The sequence below is a fragment of the Mastigoproctus giganteus genome, chromosome 8, assembly GCF_048544385.1.
Source record: "Mastigoproctus giganteus isolate SK-2022 chromosome 8, ASM4854438v1, whole genome shotgun sequence".
Taxonomy (NCBI): Eukaryota; Metazoa; Arthropoda; class Arachnida; order Uropygi; family Thelyphonidae; genus Mastigoproctus; species Mastigoproctus giganteus.
In genome coordinates this window covers 60,401,132-60,417,911 of record NC_143582.1, presented here as the reverse complement: position 1 = coordinate 60,417,911, position 16,780 = coordinate 60,401,132, and the positions used below count along the sequence as shown (strand labels likewise).

The following is a 16,780-nucleotide window of genomic DNA, read 5'->3' as shown; positions in this document are numbered from 1 at the left end:
TTAAAAGAGTATAAAAAATAAACGAGTGTATTGCAGCTTATTATTATCAGACTATAATGTCTCTTGATGTCATCTTTAAAAAAAAGAAACAGGCCTCCATCCACACTGAGACTTCTTTATTTATGGTGTACAGAAGTACACCATAAATAAAGATGGAAAAATTAAATGCAACTAACTAAAAATTAAAAAACATAAAATGTATGTATTAAAAGTTTCCTGTACTAAAAATGTGTTCTATATTCTTTGGAGTAGCACTGAATAGAAACAGTAATGAAGTGGAAAGAATCAGAGATTGTCCTAGGGTGTCTGCAAACCACTCACTTTTATTTCAATATTGGAGCAATTTTAATTAAAAATTGACTGTCACCTGACTAGGCAATTATACTGACCAGTCAAGAGACAGTGTCTTCATTATAAATGCACACACAGTTTCAAATGTTTTTAATAAAATAAAATAAATTAAAATAAATTATAAATTAAATTTTAAAAAAATAAAATTAAATTTAAAAAAAATAATAATTTTTTTTTTTTATATTCTAGATGATAACGGAATTTGCAAATTCATAAATGCTTATAAATTACAAGCATTTGTGTATATCTTAGTATTAGCACTGGCCACATGGTACAAGGAAGCCTATGGCTTATGCTGCACTAGCCAAAAAAAACCCAATAATAATAACAAAAAATAAATAAAAATAAGAAAAAGAAAATTAAAAACAAAATAAGAAGAAAATTTAAAAAATAATAATAATTAATAAGAGAAAAGGAAATGGACAACCTATGCATTTCCCTCCTCCCATAGGTAATTATCCAGCTGACCTTTGAATTTCCCCAAACTGTCAGCCAGGCCCTATCACCCACTTATGTGGTAGAGGCTGACAGTAACTTATTCCAGTAATTTATAACTCGCTGGCCAAATAAAACTTCCTTCAATCTAGTCTAAACAGCGCTCCCCCCCCCCTGTTAATTGAAATTATGGCCACTTGTTCTAGAATCATTTATAACCGTGAAAAGTTCATCCTCATTCATTTTACTTATGCCCCTCAGAGTCTTGAGCACCTCTAAGTCTCCTCTAAGTTGCATAGTTTCCAAGCTGGGCAACCCATATATTCAAAGTCTTTCCTTATATGGATGCCCTTCTGCTGATCTTACAAGGAGAGTTACCCGTCTTTGGACCATTTCAAGAAGCACAATCTTTCTTTAGGTGCAGTCTCCATACTTGAATACAGTATTCCAAGTGTGGTCTAACAATAGCGTTATATAATGGGATTATGACGTCCTTATCTCTACTAGCAATTGTTCGATAAATCATCAATAGGACACCATGGGCCTTCCTGGTAACCAGTCTACAATGCTTGGAGAACTTCATGTTTTTTTTCTTTTTTTTATGAAAACCCCAAACACGAAAGGTATCAAAACCTATAGTACTTAGTAATGTGCATGGGTTGAAGGAGAAGTATGGGGGGGGGTGCCGGAAACTTTGCTCTAGAGACTAAACATGGGTTTCACCACTTCAAGCCTCCAATAAGCAAAGTGGTGGTATTTCACCAGTTGATGAAAGTCATCTACCACCTACTGATTGTATCATAATCCCAATTTTTACATCATCTGCAAATTTATACACCACGCCCTCTATCCCTTCATCAATGTCACTTATGAAAATCAAAAACAACAGTGGTCCCAATACTGATCCATGGGAAACCCACCCCTCTGCCTCCTGCCCTGAAACTATCCAGCTATCCATCTAAGGATTTTTCCTGTGATTCCAACCTGTTCCAGCTTATAAAGTAACCACTGAGGTGGGACTGAGTCAAATGTTTTGCTGAAATCTAAATAAACAATATCAAAATTATTCCCCAAGTTCAGTTCTTAAGTGACCTTGTCAAAATAGCTAACCAGATTAGTTAAACATGATTTTCCCTTTACAAAACCATGCTGAGTGTCCTTCAGAATTCCATTTCTAAGTGATCCTGAATTCCACCCTTGATCATAGTCTCCATGATTTTTCCCTACTACTGAAGTTAGACTAACCGGCCGGTAATTTCCCACTTTGCTCTTAGAACCACCCTTATGTATTGGAGATACATTGGCACTTTTCCAATCCAACGGAATCACTCCCGAGTCTAGTGATGCTCTCATAATTAGCCTCAAAGGGTAAATGCCATCAACCCCAGGAGCCTTACTGGCCTGTAGGCTCAAGAGTTTTTTCATTAAATAAACACATGAAATTTCAACATCATTGATTACATTTTTTTCAACTTCACTCCCATAATTTTTCATTGACGTAAAGGGTTTTTCTTCTGTAAATATCGATGCAAAGTAACTGTTGAGTTTAACTGCAACTTCAGCTATATCTTGTCAGAGACCTGGTATACATTCTTGACAGATCTGTGAATATTTTGCATCTACATTCAGATGAGAAATTCTTTTGGGAAGGGGATGCCAGAAGTTTATCTGCTTTAACACGGAGCTAATTGATTTTGTAAAAACGAAGAATAAAGTGGAAGAGAAATTGTTGAAGTTGACCAAAAGAAAGGCACATGCAGTGGATAGGATCTATTCAGTTATATTGGGAGGCAATGAAGGAAGTAAGCACACTCTTAGCCATAATTATGAGAGCATCATTGGATTCAGGGGAGGCACCAATGAATTGAGGAAAGACAGATGTAGGATAGATGTGTGGAAATTTGCCTTTAGCCAGCGGGTGGTTGGTTGGTGGAACAGACTACCATTCCTTGTTGTGGAAGTTGATAGCCTAAATAAATTTAAGGCTCAGCTGGACAGGTATTTCAAACGAACAGAGGGGTGAAGTGGAAGTGGTTATTTTTTATTTATTTATTTATTTTTTTTTTTTTTTTGGCTGATGCTGCATAAGCTTGCTTTCTTGCATCAAATGCCTCTACTAATGCTAATGCTAAAACTGGAGATGTACAGATGTATTCCAAATTCACAAATGGGGATCAAAGGGTGTCACTAGTAAATACAGACCTCTTAGTTTAACTGCTGTTCCAGGGAAAATAATGGAGTCACTGGTAAGAGAAGTAACAAGATCATCTAGACAATGTTGCATTTATACATCAAACACAACATAGGTTTGTTAATGGGAAAAACCTTGTTTGACCAATCTGATTGGTTACTACAATGTTGTCACATAGTAACTGGATAAAAAAATTATTTTGATATCATATACTTGGATTTCAGGAAAGCTTTTGATATTGTCACACATAAAAGACGGCTGTACAAACTGAAGCAGTATGGCATTAAGTGAAAGTTGCTGCTATGGATAAAAGGATGGTTGAATAAGAGAAGACAGAGAGTGGTAATCAATGGACACTGCTCGGCATGAAGTAATGTTATTAGTGGAGTATCCCAGCGTTTGGTGTTAGAATCATTGTTGTTTTCTATATTTATCAATGATATTGATAACAGGCTTAATGTCCAAGTTTGCAGATGATACAAAGGTTGGCAGGGTTGTTAATGACAGTAATGATGGTACACTGTTGCAACAGGATCTGGAAAAGTTTAACATTGATAAATGCAAAGTACTGTATATGGATAGCAGTAACCACAGTGTAACGTACCAACTGTATGGTACTACACTCAGAGTAGTGGAAAATGGAAAAGACCTCTGGGTAATAATGCAGTCAGATAGGAAGTTCTCTGAGCAATGCAGACAGGCTGCCAGGATAACTTATGGGATTTTGTCAATGATATATAGGAATTTTTCCAGAAGGGATAAGGAAGTGATTATCCCATTGTATAAGGCAATGGTCAGGCCACATCTTGAGTACTGCATATACAGGTTTGGAGGCCTCATTTCAGGAAGGATGTGGAGCTGCTGGAACAAGTATAGCGAAGGGCAATGAGCTTGATGAGTGGAAAAAAGATGTGCTTTTACCAAGAAAGATTTGGCTCTGCAAACTGCAGCATCTGGAGACTAGGCACCCCTGTGAGTTGATCTGATTGAGGTATTTATAGCTTTGAATGGATTGATCAAGCTCAATGCTGATGGGATTCTTTCTCTTGCTCAGACCACACACACACACACACACACGAGGGAGCAAAAATTCAAATTGAGGAATGACGGTTGCAGGATAGATTGGCCTTTAGCCAATGGTTTGTTGATTGTTGGGAAAAAACTTCCATCTGTTGTTGTGGAAATTGATAGTTTAAATAAATTCAACTAGGATAACTTATGGGGTTTTGTTTTCGTTTGCCTGTTCATTCCCTCCAAACTATTGGAGAGAATGAACAGGCAAAATGGGAGGTGTCATGTTTCCCACCCATCTTTTGACTTATGCTGTATAAGCTTGCTTTTCTTGCATCATTTGCCACTGCTAATCAACTGACTGATTTCACAGCTATGGAGATAAATCTAAACATTCTGACAAAGGAGCACTGAAATTATGACAGTCAAGTGCACACAATGGGCATGTCAAGATTATGACTAACTTAATAACCCTAAACAATTATATATTTTTCCCAATACTGCTCAAATCCTTTTATGCTGCAAAAAAAAAAAAAAAAAAAAAAAAGGTGCTCCCCCACACCCCGCAATCCAGTCCCTCACATTTCATCTTTCATCAAAATGAAATTCAATATTTTCAACCAGGACAACAATGTTCCTTAAATTTTGAAATGAGTAGGAAGTCCCTGGGAATAATAATGGCTGGGGGGGGGGGAGATGAAGCCGATTTCCAAACCTGCACCTGGAGTGGTAGACACTGCAACTGGACCCATACTGCCCAGGTGGAAAAGAAATCCTCACTGCAACTTCCTTGCTGCTTCATCTTGATTGCTTTATGCACTATCCAGTGTGAATGATATTGGCCTGTGTATGTGGCTGCATGTGCAAGACAATCAACAAGCACCAATTCCTCAACGTTCCAAAAAAAAAAAAAAAAAAAAAATAGAGGCCATCATCTTGCTGGCTAACTGAGCAACACTGAATTTCTTCATTTGGTCAGTTGAGCAGAGATGACCTATGTTTCCAGGTTATGTTCCAATTCTTGGATTCAAGATCATAGACTCATCCCTTGAATTAGTATATACGGTTACAAATTACAAAAGGATGTACTCAGGCCTATACTTGAATCTTTCTGAAAGTGTTCTGATGTCTCTACATAGTAAACTTTCTAGGTATGAGTTAAAATTTATGGAACTCATAAAAACCTTTCTCATTTTCAAGTAATCAATCAATATACTATATGCAGTGCCTTTCAATTCATAAATATGTTTAATAATCATTTTGTGACTGGCAGATGCTGATGGACAATCTGAACAATGCTCATCTTAACATGGCTCTCTTCCATGAGTAAAAATCTGCATACTATTTTGAAGTAATGGAATATGTATGAAGCAGAGTTCCACAGTGTTGTCAATATAACAAGCATGAGCTTCCATTGCAAGCATGCCTTTCAAACACAGATACTTGATAACAGACAAAATTTTGAAATTTTCACTATGGTATTTAACACATTTAAGATATGACTAATTTTTAACATATTTTAAGTTATGACTTAGAAATATCTCTACAAATAAATAAATATTGTTAGTGCAGTGACAACATTACACAAAGGTGCAGTTACTGAATGATGGTTCCTACATATAAAATTTGGTTTGTCCAAATAATTCATCTAGGTCATTCTTGAACCTTGTGACTACCCTCATATTTGTACACTTTAATTTTCACATTCAGGATCAATTAAAAACTTCAGGAGCAATTAAAAACATGAATACTGATTATAAATATTTCCACTCACCTCAAAAGAAATAAAACACACTGACTTGTAATAGCAACTTCCCATTTCTTTTCTAGAAATAAGCTTAATATTTTCAGGAAATCTATGACATATCTAAAAGGTAAAACCAACAAAGTTTCTTCTAGATCACTGTAAATGAAAAAATAAATAAAATGTCACATACCTATAATATAATGTTTAGTTAATCATTCTCAGTAATGTTATATTTCTGTTTATTGCTGTATGCTATTTATGAAAATTAAATTTACAAAAAAAAAAAAAAAAAAAAGTGTGTGAAAGAAAGAAAATCTCATCTGCACATAGCTTTTAGTAATTTGTCCAACCCCTTTAAATTTAATCAAACTACCCATTTCTAAGGCATCAAGTGGAAGTTTATTCTAACAATCACTCTCTGCCTGAAAGCAAATTTTCACTTGTCTATCCCTGCAACCATCCTTTCCAATTTAAATTAACATCTCCTTGTATGTGCTAAAAACTTAAGGGCCAAAAGCTTTAAATGGGTTGAAATCTGAGGAAAATTTCAACCTTTAAAGCCTTAAGCACTTTAATCAGGTCCTATAGTAGGTGCCTAGTTTCCAAGAACAGAAATTTGCAAAACTGAAGTCTTTCTTAGCAAGATTTTCTTTTTGTGCATCTGAACTAACTTTGTTACTCGAATGTTTCTGTCTGTTGCTGTGGAAGTTGATAGCTTAAATAAATTCAAGAACTGAACTAGGACAAACTACTGGGGGGAATGAATAGGTGAAATGGGAAGTGTTGGGTATTTTTTTTTTTTGGCTGATCATATATAAGCTTACTTTCTTGCATCATTTGCCACTACTAATGCTAAAATATGGATGATTAATAAAGGATATTGTGAAAAAAAAATTACTATCATTCTTTATTGAACAGCCCTCGAATATTTGCTTGTGTCCTTGTCCTACCTACAAACTACTCACAACATATTAACTAACAACATGCATCTTGGCTTAGAGCAGCCCAACCTTAACAGTAGTTCATTTGACTGCAGCTAAACAGCCATTTGACAATGTTATCTATTTAATCTATTCACAATTGGCTGCAAATTGCAGATTTATCTCTATGGAGATAGGCCAAATAGGACAAATTTTATGAAATTTGTCCATTCTAGTAGAAATTCTCTTCCCCACCCACTTTTGATGAAATTGACTCTAAAATAACAGCTCACATTTTACCTAATTTTTTGTGTTGTTATTTGTACTAATTTTTCCAATATATAAGCCATAACTGCAGAGACCCACTAATGAGTGGTGCTGACACGAACTGGCACTGATGTGATGGGTCATGTGTCTCACTGGTGTTATGTACTTTCATTCAAGATATATACCTGAATAGAATCACAACCTTTGTCGATTGTTCTATGCAGACTGGTTGTCTGTGTTGCTGGTTATTTACATAAAATATACATAGTTGATATACAAAGAGCATTTTCCTATTATATTCATCTGTCAATAACAACTTCTGATAGTATGTTTTCAGGTGTCAGCAATGATATAAAAGCATATAAATATGCTTTTATATCATTATGAGATATAACTGATGCATAAAGGAAGGAAATGATGTATACACAGGAAAGAACTGATGAAAACACAGGAAGGAAATTTTTCAAATATATTCCCATGAACTGCTACTGTTCAAACCATTTAGCAGTCAACCCGGTCAGTCATTCTGTCAAACAGATAATTAACAAACAAAACACGCTGTTTTGTAATAGCTATCTATCTATCTATATATAATTATGAATAAAAAATTATGAATAAAAAATTAAAATTAAGTAAAGAAAGAAAATGGATTTGAATTTGAATAGAGATAAAATGAAATATCGATAATATGAATTATGGATCAGGGACACTGCAAGAGCAAAGGTACCCTACAACCATAATGTATATAGAAAATTATTTTTAATGTTATGTGTAAATCTTTAATTTAACTTATGCTAATAATGAAAATACCGTGTACCCTGGGAGCGATGTATGTTGAATAAAGGGGGAAGAACGGAAAAGAAAAGTGTAACGTTATAAACAAAGTGCGAATTTTGAAAAAATGCAAAATTTGAAAAGAACGACCAAGGTAGAAATAGCAGATTTTTGAAAAGAACGACCAAAGTAGAAATAGCATTGCAGTATCTTTCATAATTTCTGTGTCTTCTTCAGAGGTCATCCACCTAAATTATGAAAAAGAACAGCAATACTCTTACTTCTGTTTCTGACATGTTCTGTATGTCAAAAAACACGTGTACGCGGACACGTGGTAAAAAATAATTTAGAATATAAATTTTGAATAAATAAAATACAAGTTAAGCAAAAATATTATGCCAAAGTATAACCATACAGAACATGGATGACCTTACAGAAGTAAGTAGCCCGCCAAAAAGAGAAGACAAAGGAAGCGAGTGTCCGAATGACAAGAATGACAATAACTTACCGCTACTTGACCGGTCGACAAAAAAGAAAGAGCCGGAGGCTAACCCGTGTATATATGCGAAGAAACGCTAGCGGCACCTAGCGTTAGACGAATTTTGGTGTATGTATACTTTGTAATTTACGTAAGCGGTGGAGCTACGCTAGGTTAAAGTTAAGTACATGATACTCAAACACCCGGGATAGCAAAGAAATATAATAGCTTACAAAGTAGCAGTAGAGTAGCTAAACTTTGTGTAGCTAAACTTTGAGTAGCTAATTCATATTATCGATATTTCATTTTATCTCTATTCAAATTCAAATCCATTTTCTTTCTTTACTTAATTTTAATTTTTTATTCATAATTATTATCCTAAGCTTTATCCAGGTTGAGCTCACGCCGCCTCGAACAGCTTATATACACTTACATTTTTTATATTTCTACTCGATTTTCACTTGCAATATATTCACCTTCCTATCCCGATATTGAAAATACAGTTTACTCCTGGTTGCGCATACACTTTATTTATTTTGTTGTCCTTTTAATTATTATTGTAACTTAAAATTTTAATTTTAATGTAATTTTTATGCAACTTATATGAATGGAATCAGATAACTTTGACAAAATACTACATGGGCAGAGTAGGATAAACTTGACCCCGGGTACACATGCTCTGTACTGTACTCCGAAACACGGATGTAACTCTGAACATACACATTTAACACACACAAGTCAGAGCACATCAGCATGTAATGCTTCTAACTTTGATAAATATGGGATCCATATACTTAAATTTAACACCTGCAAGAATAAACTTTGTTTAACCTGTCCCTGCATACACCCGCAACATATTACAAATGATGCATCAAAACCTACTTTTTGTAAAACTAGTAATGTTATATACCTCATAACCTGCAAAACATGTAATATAAAATACGTCAGACAAACCAGCAATAAGCTACACGTAAGAATTAATCAACATAGATCTGACATCAATAACTACTTAAAAAGAAATATTAACAATATAGAACAAGAAATAGAATATATGCATTTTCAATCTCACAACTTCAACAATATATACATATCCATATTAGCACAGATTAATAACGCTAATATTAGAACTAAACAAGAGGAAATATTTATGTTAAAATTAAAAACATTATACCCATATAGTCTAAATAATAAATTCAACCATAAAATTATTACCAATAACTTAACAGATTGTTGTATATATGACAAATTTAATATAATAAAGTTCCATAGGAACCCTCGTAAACGTACTCATAAATCTAAAAATACTAGCAACAAACACAGTAATATTTTAGGTGATTTTGAAGTCACACTTAAAAACTGGGATAAAAACATTATAAATGTAAATGATATACATAATTTACTTTTCAGTACTAAACACAGTATACTGAAAGCATTACACAAATTCATACGCACTTTCAAATTCGAGTCCAAACATCTCTTTCATATAATAAATGATATTTGTAAATTTAATCTTAAAAACATAAGCTCTACAACACATGATAAAGATTCAATTATTATTTTGAACTTCAACAACCATATCATGGATAACATAAATATCAATAAAATTGTAAATCAGCATAATCATCTACTTCCAAATACTAGTCCCAGTCATATTAAAGTAAGATATAAGTATAATAAACCCTTTGGATTATTAGCTTGCAACTACAAATCTATAGCTACCAGTTTAACATCACATATTACAGACACCAATAACTGCGTTTGTCAACAAACCAACATGCAGCAATATATTGATCCAGACTATGGACACATCATTACAGGAAATCTAAACATAGTTACGGACCCAATGCTCAGACATGTACTATCACAAGGATTCAAATTCAAGCCGCCCACCAAAATAAACATAACCAACTTCAATAAGCAGCTATATCAAGACCTGTTAAACTACTGCTTCCAACTAGCCTACAAAAATAACACGCCTATAGAAGCATACCATATGTGGATTAGCCATACATTCGCCCTATTCAAACATAAATATGCCTTACAGAGTTCAAATTTCTATTATCAGGGCACATACTACAACTTGACTACATTAAAACAAAAACTGCTAGAATTTCACAAAAACTTCGTAATCACACCGGTAGATAAAGCAGCCAATAATTTTGCATTCATTTGCAAATATTTTTATACATATACTTTAACTAATGAACTTAACTCAAGCAATACCTACAAACCTATTTCCAGTACATGTAATATCATTACAAAAAAACTAATGGCCTTTAACAAAAAACTAAAGCTCAACTTAAGTAATTACAGCTTACCTTACATCTACTTCATTCCTAAATTTCATAAAAAACCAATAGGCTTCAGATTCATAACCTCATGCAAAAATAGTTATGTACACAAATCAGGAAAAACACTTGAACGACTACTGCAACCACTGATGAATAAGATACATAACAGCAAAATCATAGGCAACAACCAACCTGTATTAAAATTTTTGCAAAGTAATACAGTCAATAATATTCAAACCTTTGATTTCCATAGCCTATTTACCAGTATCAATCAAACCAATCTCAAATTGGTACTCAAAGATATCTATGATAAACATAAGAATTTTATTTCCTGCAACACCTATTACTGGAACAACATACTTAATTTATGTATTTCCAATAACTTCATATATGATGGCGATACAGTATATCAACAAACCAATGGAACACCTATGGGCAGCCCAGCCTCATGTATAATAGCCAACCTATATCTATACTGGTCAGAAACCTCATTTCCACAGGAACTAATACTATTCAGATATATAGATGACCTCATAGTAATTAACTGCCCGAATTTCATCCAGGATTATGGACATCTATACCCTAGCGAACTTGTACTAGAAAGAACTAACAATTCTGACACAGCAGCCCAATTTTTGGATCTAGACATCAATATAAAAAACGGTATAGCCTCCATCAATTTGTACAACAAACGTGAAGCTTTCAACTTTAGCATAGTAAACTATACACAATGGAATTCCAATATTTCCAAACAGGTACATGCTAATGTTATCTTAGCACAATGCATCAGAATAGCAACGATATGCAGCGACAAAACAACAGTTATTGATAACATCAGAATATTGTACAGTAAACTGACCAGAAATCTTTTTCCTATTAAATACCTGCGTCATCATATCAATAAAGCCCTTAACATATTAAGGCACAAAAACTTAATAGATATCAATATAAACAGCATTATTAGTTTATAACTAATAATTACTCCCATACGCATCAAGTTTGTAAATAGTGTAAAAACAATACACTAGGCCTCTTTGGTGTCTTACGGTCTGGAAAACTTGTACCCACCGATTGGTCTAACATAGTGTATTACCTTGTAATTACCTTGTAATTAATTTTAATTATATCTTAATTAATTTTAATTATATCTTGATTTATTTATCTATTTAATTGTTAATTGTAACTTATATATATCTTACACTTTAACACAACTGACTTAAGTACATGATGCACCTACTCTCGGACATTCGTTCAGGGTCCTAACTATAGGAACGGGTTTGCAACCCCGAACTACCCTAGCCCAACTTCATATCCCTAATTTAATCATCTTTTTGCTTTACTAAATTCTACATTTTATGCTCTGTGAGCGATTAGTGTAACGAAAGCAATATCAGAGTACTATTTTTCTTACTATACCCAATCATAATTTTTCGCCTTAACAAAGTTTAGCTACTCTACTGCTACTTTGTAAGCTATTATATTTCTTTGCTATCCCGGGTGTTTGAGTATCATGTACTTAACTTTAACCTAGCGTAGCTCCACCGCTTACGTAAATTACAAAATATACATACACCAAAATTCGTCTAACGCTAGGTGCCGCTAGCATTTCTTCGCATATATACACGGGTTAGCCTCCGGCTCTTTCTTTTTTTGTCGACCGGTCAAGTAGCGGTAAGTTATTGTCATTCTTGTCATTCGGACACTCGCTTCCTTTGTCTTCTCTTTTTGGCGGGCTACTTACTTCTGTAAGGTCATCCATGTTCTGTATGGTTATACTTTGGCATAATATTTTTGCTTAACTTGTATTTTATTTATTCAAAATTTATATTCTAAATTATTTTTTACCACGTGTCCGCGTACACGTGTTTTTTGACATACAGAACATGCCAGAAACAGAAGTAAGAGTATTGCTGTTCTTTTTCATAATTTAGGTGGATGACCTCTGAAGAAGACACAGAAATTATGAAAGATACTGCAATGCTATTTCTACTTTGGTCGTTCTTTTCAAAAATCTGCTATTTCTACCTTGGTCGTTCTTTTCAAATTTTGCATTTTTTCAAAATTCGCACTTTGTTTATAACGTTACACTTTTCTTTTCCGTTCTTCCCCCTTTATTCAACATACATCGCTCCCAGGGTACATGGTATTTTCATTATTAGCATAAGTTAAATTAAAGATTTACACATAACATTAAAAATAATTTTCTATCTATATATATATATATATTCCTCCTGTGTTCTCTGGCATAAACTAAAACTTGTTTATAGGGTGAGGTGTGAAACAACTTTTACTTCAGGCACCAGTAAACAAGACAAAAGACAGTATCTCAGCATGCATTTAAATCTTGGGTTTCTTTATCTGTAGCTGCGGTTCTGGTGTACAAGTCGAGAAATCTAAAGCTCCTTCTTATTGATGATGCAAAAAACAAACTTATACAGCACCAGCAGGGGAGGGGACTTCCCGTGTCACCTGTGTTCAATCCCCTCTAATAGTTTATCTAGTTCTTCCTTGAATTTATTCAAACTACATACTTCTACAACACAAGATAAAACTTTGTTCCAATAATCAACTACATGCAGGTTGAAGTCAAATTTCCATACATCTATCCTCCAACCATCCTACCTCAATTTTAATTTATGCTCCCTTCACATGCATAGTCTGAGCAGGAGACATCTTATGAACTAATACTTCATTAATACTTCTTTAACGTACCAACCGTGTGGTACTACACTTAAGGTGGTAGAAAATGAAAAAGACCTGGGAGTAAATGTGCAGTCAGATATGAAGTTTTCTGAACAATGCAGACAGGCTGCCAGGGCAGGTCATGGGGTTTTATCAATGATATATAAGAATTTTGCTATCAGGGAAAAGGAGGTGATTGTCCCTCTGTATAAGGCAATGGTCAGGCCACACCTTGAGTACTGCGTACATGTCTGGAGGCCTCATTTTAGGAAGGATGTAGATTTGCTTGAGCGTGTATTAGTATTAGTATTAGTAACAGCCGCATGGTGCAAGAAAGCCTATGGCTTATGCTGCACCAGCCAAAAAAAAAAAAAAAAAAAAAAATCCGAACAAAACAATGATAAAAAAAAATAAATAAATAAAATAATTAATAAAAAAAAAAAAAAAAAATTAAACCTATCATTCTATGCGCTTCCCTTACCCGAAAGAACTATCCAGATGACCTTTGAATTTCCCCAAACTGTCGGCCTCTACCACCCATGAAGGCAACTTATTCCAGTAATTTATAACTCGCTGGCTAAAATAAAACTTCCTGCAGTCCAATCTAAACATTTCCCCCCCGTAACTTGAATTTATGTACAGAGAAGGGCAACAAGATTGGTGAGGGGAATGAAGGGATCCTCTTACCAAGAGAGGCTTAAGTTCTGCAAATTGAAGTTGCTGGAGACTAGGCACCTGCGAAGCGATCTGATGAGGTGTATAAGGCCTTGAATGGGTTAAGCATGCTGAATTCTGATGGGATTCTTCCACTTGTTCAGATTACGAACCTAAGGGGGCATAAATTCAAATTAATAAGAAAAGGCAGATGTACAATAGATGTGCAGAAATTTGGCTTTAGCCAGCTGGTGGTTAATTGCTGGAACAAACTTCCATCTGTCGTTGTGGAAGTTGATATGTTAAATAAATTTAAGGAGGAACTGGACAGGCATTTGGAGGGAATGGCGTGATATATATATATATTTTTTGGCTGATGTTGCATAAGCTCATACACTTGCTTTCTTGCATCACATACCACTACTGCTGCTAATGCTTCTCCATTTATATGATCTGTTTCCAACACCTTGAAAGCGCTGCCATTCTGTATCTTCTCATGTTTGGTTCTTGAAAGGAATCTTCGGGAAGATTCCCCTACATGTTCTTTATATTTTTTGGGTATATGATTTTTAGCAACCTGAATCTTGCATAGTAAACAGAAAAATTAAATGTACCAACTGTCTTGGCTATCTTCTGACTTACTTCACAGAAGAATGAGATAGTAATATTTTGTATCACTTTGGTTGTTTTGGTACCATCTTTAAATGCCTTTGTGGTAACTGCTATCATTTTTTCTGTAAAAGTTCTTTGGGTATCTGTAATTTAGCCTGATGTTCTAATACCACAGAAGCCAAAGTTTGACTTGAAAAAAGCCAACAATCAAGTAAATGTAAGTAGGAGGAAAACAGAAGTTTTTGTGCAAAAGAAAAAAAAAAAAAAAAAAGTTATTCACAAAAAAAAAAAAAAATAAATAAATAAAAGCTAAGAAAAAGAGTTCTTTGCAAAAAAAAAAAAAAAGGATTTTGTAAGGTCCACACTTCACAAGAGAATTTCACACAGGACTGTTTATCAGTACAATATGCTTTCAAACATCAAACATTAGCTTTACTACAATTTTGTTGCCTGTGGATTTCTATACGAATTATCTGTTACACATCACCTGATTTGATTGCTTTAAGAAAGATACTGTTGCAGACTTTGCTCTCTGCAGAAATGTTGAGGCTAAGTCTTTTTCAGTACAATGGCCCTACTTCTTTCTGGATTTGGCTGTCAACAGCATTTCCAAATTTTCACTATAAGGAGACAAAGTTTTGATTCCTGTGAAAAAATAAACTGAATTCAGTTTTATTTTTCTCACATTCAGCAATGCTAAAAGGAAAAGTTAAAATGCCAAGCATGGATTGGGATAATTTGTTATATTTCAAGCTTCATTTTGCACCTGTAGGTTCCAGAAACAAGGACCACTATATATCAATCCTTTCTTCTTTCAGAATAGTGTCCAGTAGGTTCTTATTCTGAAACTGATATAATGCTACAAAACACCTATTGCTTCTTCTGTCTTTATTCTTAATGACCTCAAGAAATAATGGGGGGGGGGGGAATTGAACAGTTTTTAGCCCAATACAGATCACAAAATTTCTGTGAAATTTTTGTGATCTGTATATACAGAAGAAGGAAAGAGTGAGCTGTTGTCATGAGATAGTGCAGCATTTTAAAGCTAATGAAGCTCAGTTCTGGGGGGGGGGGATGTCACTATAGACAAAACATGGGTGCACCACTTCAACCCTGAAACAAAAGAACAATCAATCAAAACAGTGGAAGCATCCCTCTTCTCAACTTCCTCAAAAAGTTTCTAGTACAGAAATTGGCTGGGAAAGTAATGGCATCCATCTTCTGGGATATAGAAGAAGTGATCATGGCTGATTTCCTGCAGTGAGATGCCACTATCAATATCGGACTATTTTCTATTTCCAAATCTGAAAAAGGACTTGACAGAAATTCAACAGTGAATGGTTTATTTCACTGTTGCAAAACATTTATTTATTTATTTATTTATTTCAGCGGGTTGCAAAAACATTTATTTATTTCAGAAATAAAGGTTTATTTCATAAACATTTATTTCAGTGGGTTGCAAAAGCTAGTGGATCATGACAGAAAGTACGTTGAAGGGACGCTATGTTGAAAAATAAATTGGTTTTCACACCTTTCCAGCATTACATCTATGAAAAAATAGACTCTTCAACCACCCCTTGTACTGGAAACTTATTCACAAAAAATGATAAGAAAATGGTTTGAAAATGATGCACGATCAATTGATAAAATTTGTGCTACCTCATCATTTATAAGAACATCATTTTTCAATAGTGAACTTGTGCACCTATAGTCATATACAGAAATAAAGTACTGTTTCACTGAACAAAAAACAGAATCTTCTCCTCTTGTTTTAGACTCTCCATGACCTTGGCATCAGAAATACCTATGATTAAGTCAGACTCATTCTTCTGATTAATTTGCTATAATAATCAAGTTCCAAAATGGAAACAGAAGATTTAAAAACTGCTTTTAAAATAAATTTGCACATAGCATTCTTCAATATATGTAGAATAAATTACCTCAATACACAGACATGAGGCATTCTGGATTGAAGACCTATTCGGATTTTCAAATGTCGGACTTGAAATTTAAAAGAAACAAGCAGAGAGAGAGAGAGAGTTGCAGAGAGTAGATGTGGATTAAGTTGGCTTCAGTAAATTAAATGAAGGAGACTAAGATCATGTGTCTAGTACACAAATTTTTGTTTTCCTTAATTTATTTAAATACCTTATAAATTTAATTTCAGTAATTTTGTGAAATTAATTTATACAATATTTTGTGAATTTAATTCTTACCTTTTCTAAAGTATTTCTGTAAAGTTACATTCTCTACAGTACGCTTAATTTTTAACTTCAGTAGTGGATAAAGTTTTGATAACAGTTTAATTGTTGAAATGCTCTGTTAATTTAAACTCTATATATTTTGTTAATTTAAATTCTTTAATAT

At 34.0% G+C, this 16,780-nt stretch overlaps 1 protein-coding gene across 1 annotated transcript in view; it reads right to left on the bottom strand.

The window, feature by feature from the left end:
- LOC150081562 (WD repeat-containing protein 3) overlaps positions 1 to 16,780 on the bottom strand; it is a 279,852-nt gene that overhangs the window by 22,113 nt on the left and 240,959 nt on the right. The window contains 1 exon segment of the mRNA XM_090380245.1: positions 5,763 to 5,891. Coding sequence (XP_090236371.1) covers positions 5,763 to 5,891 — 129 coding nt within the window.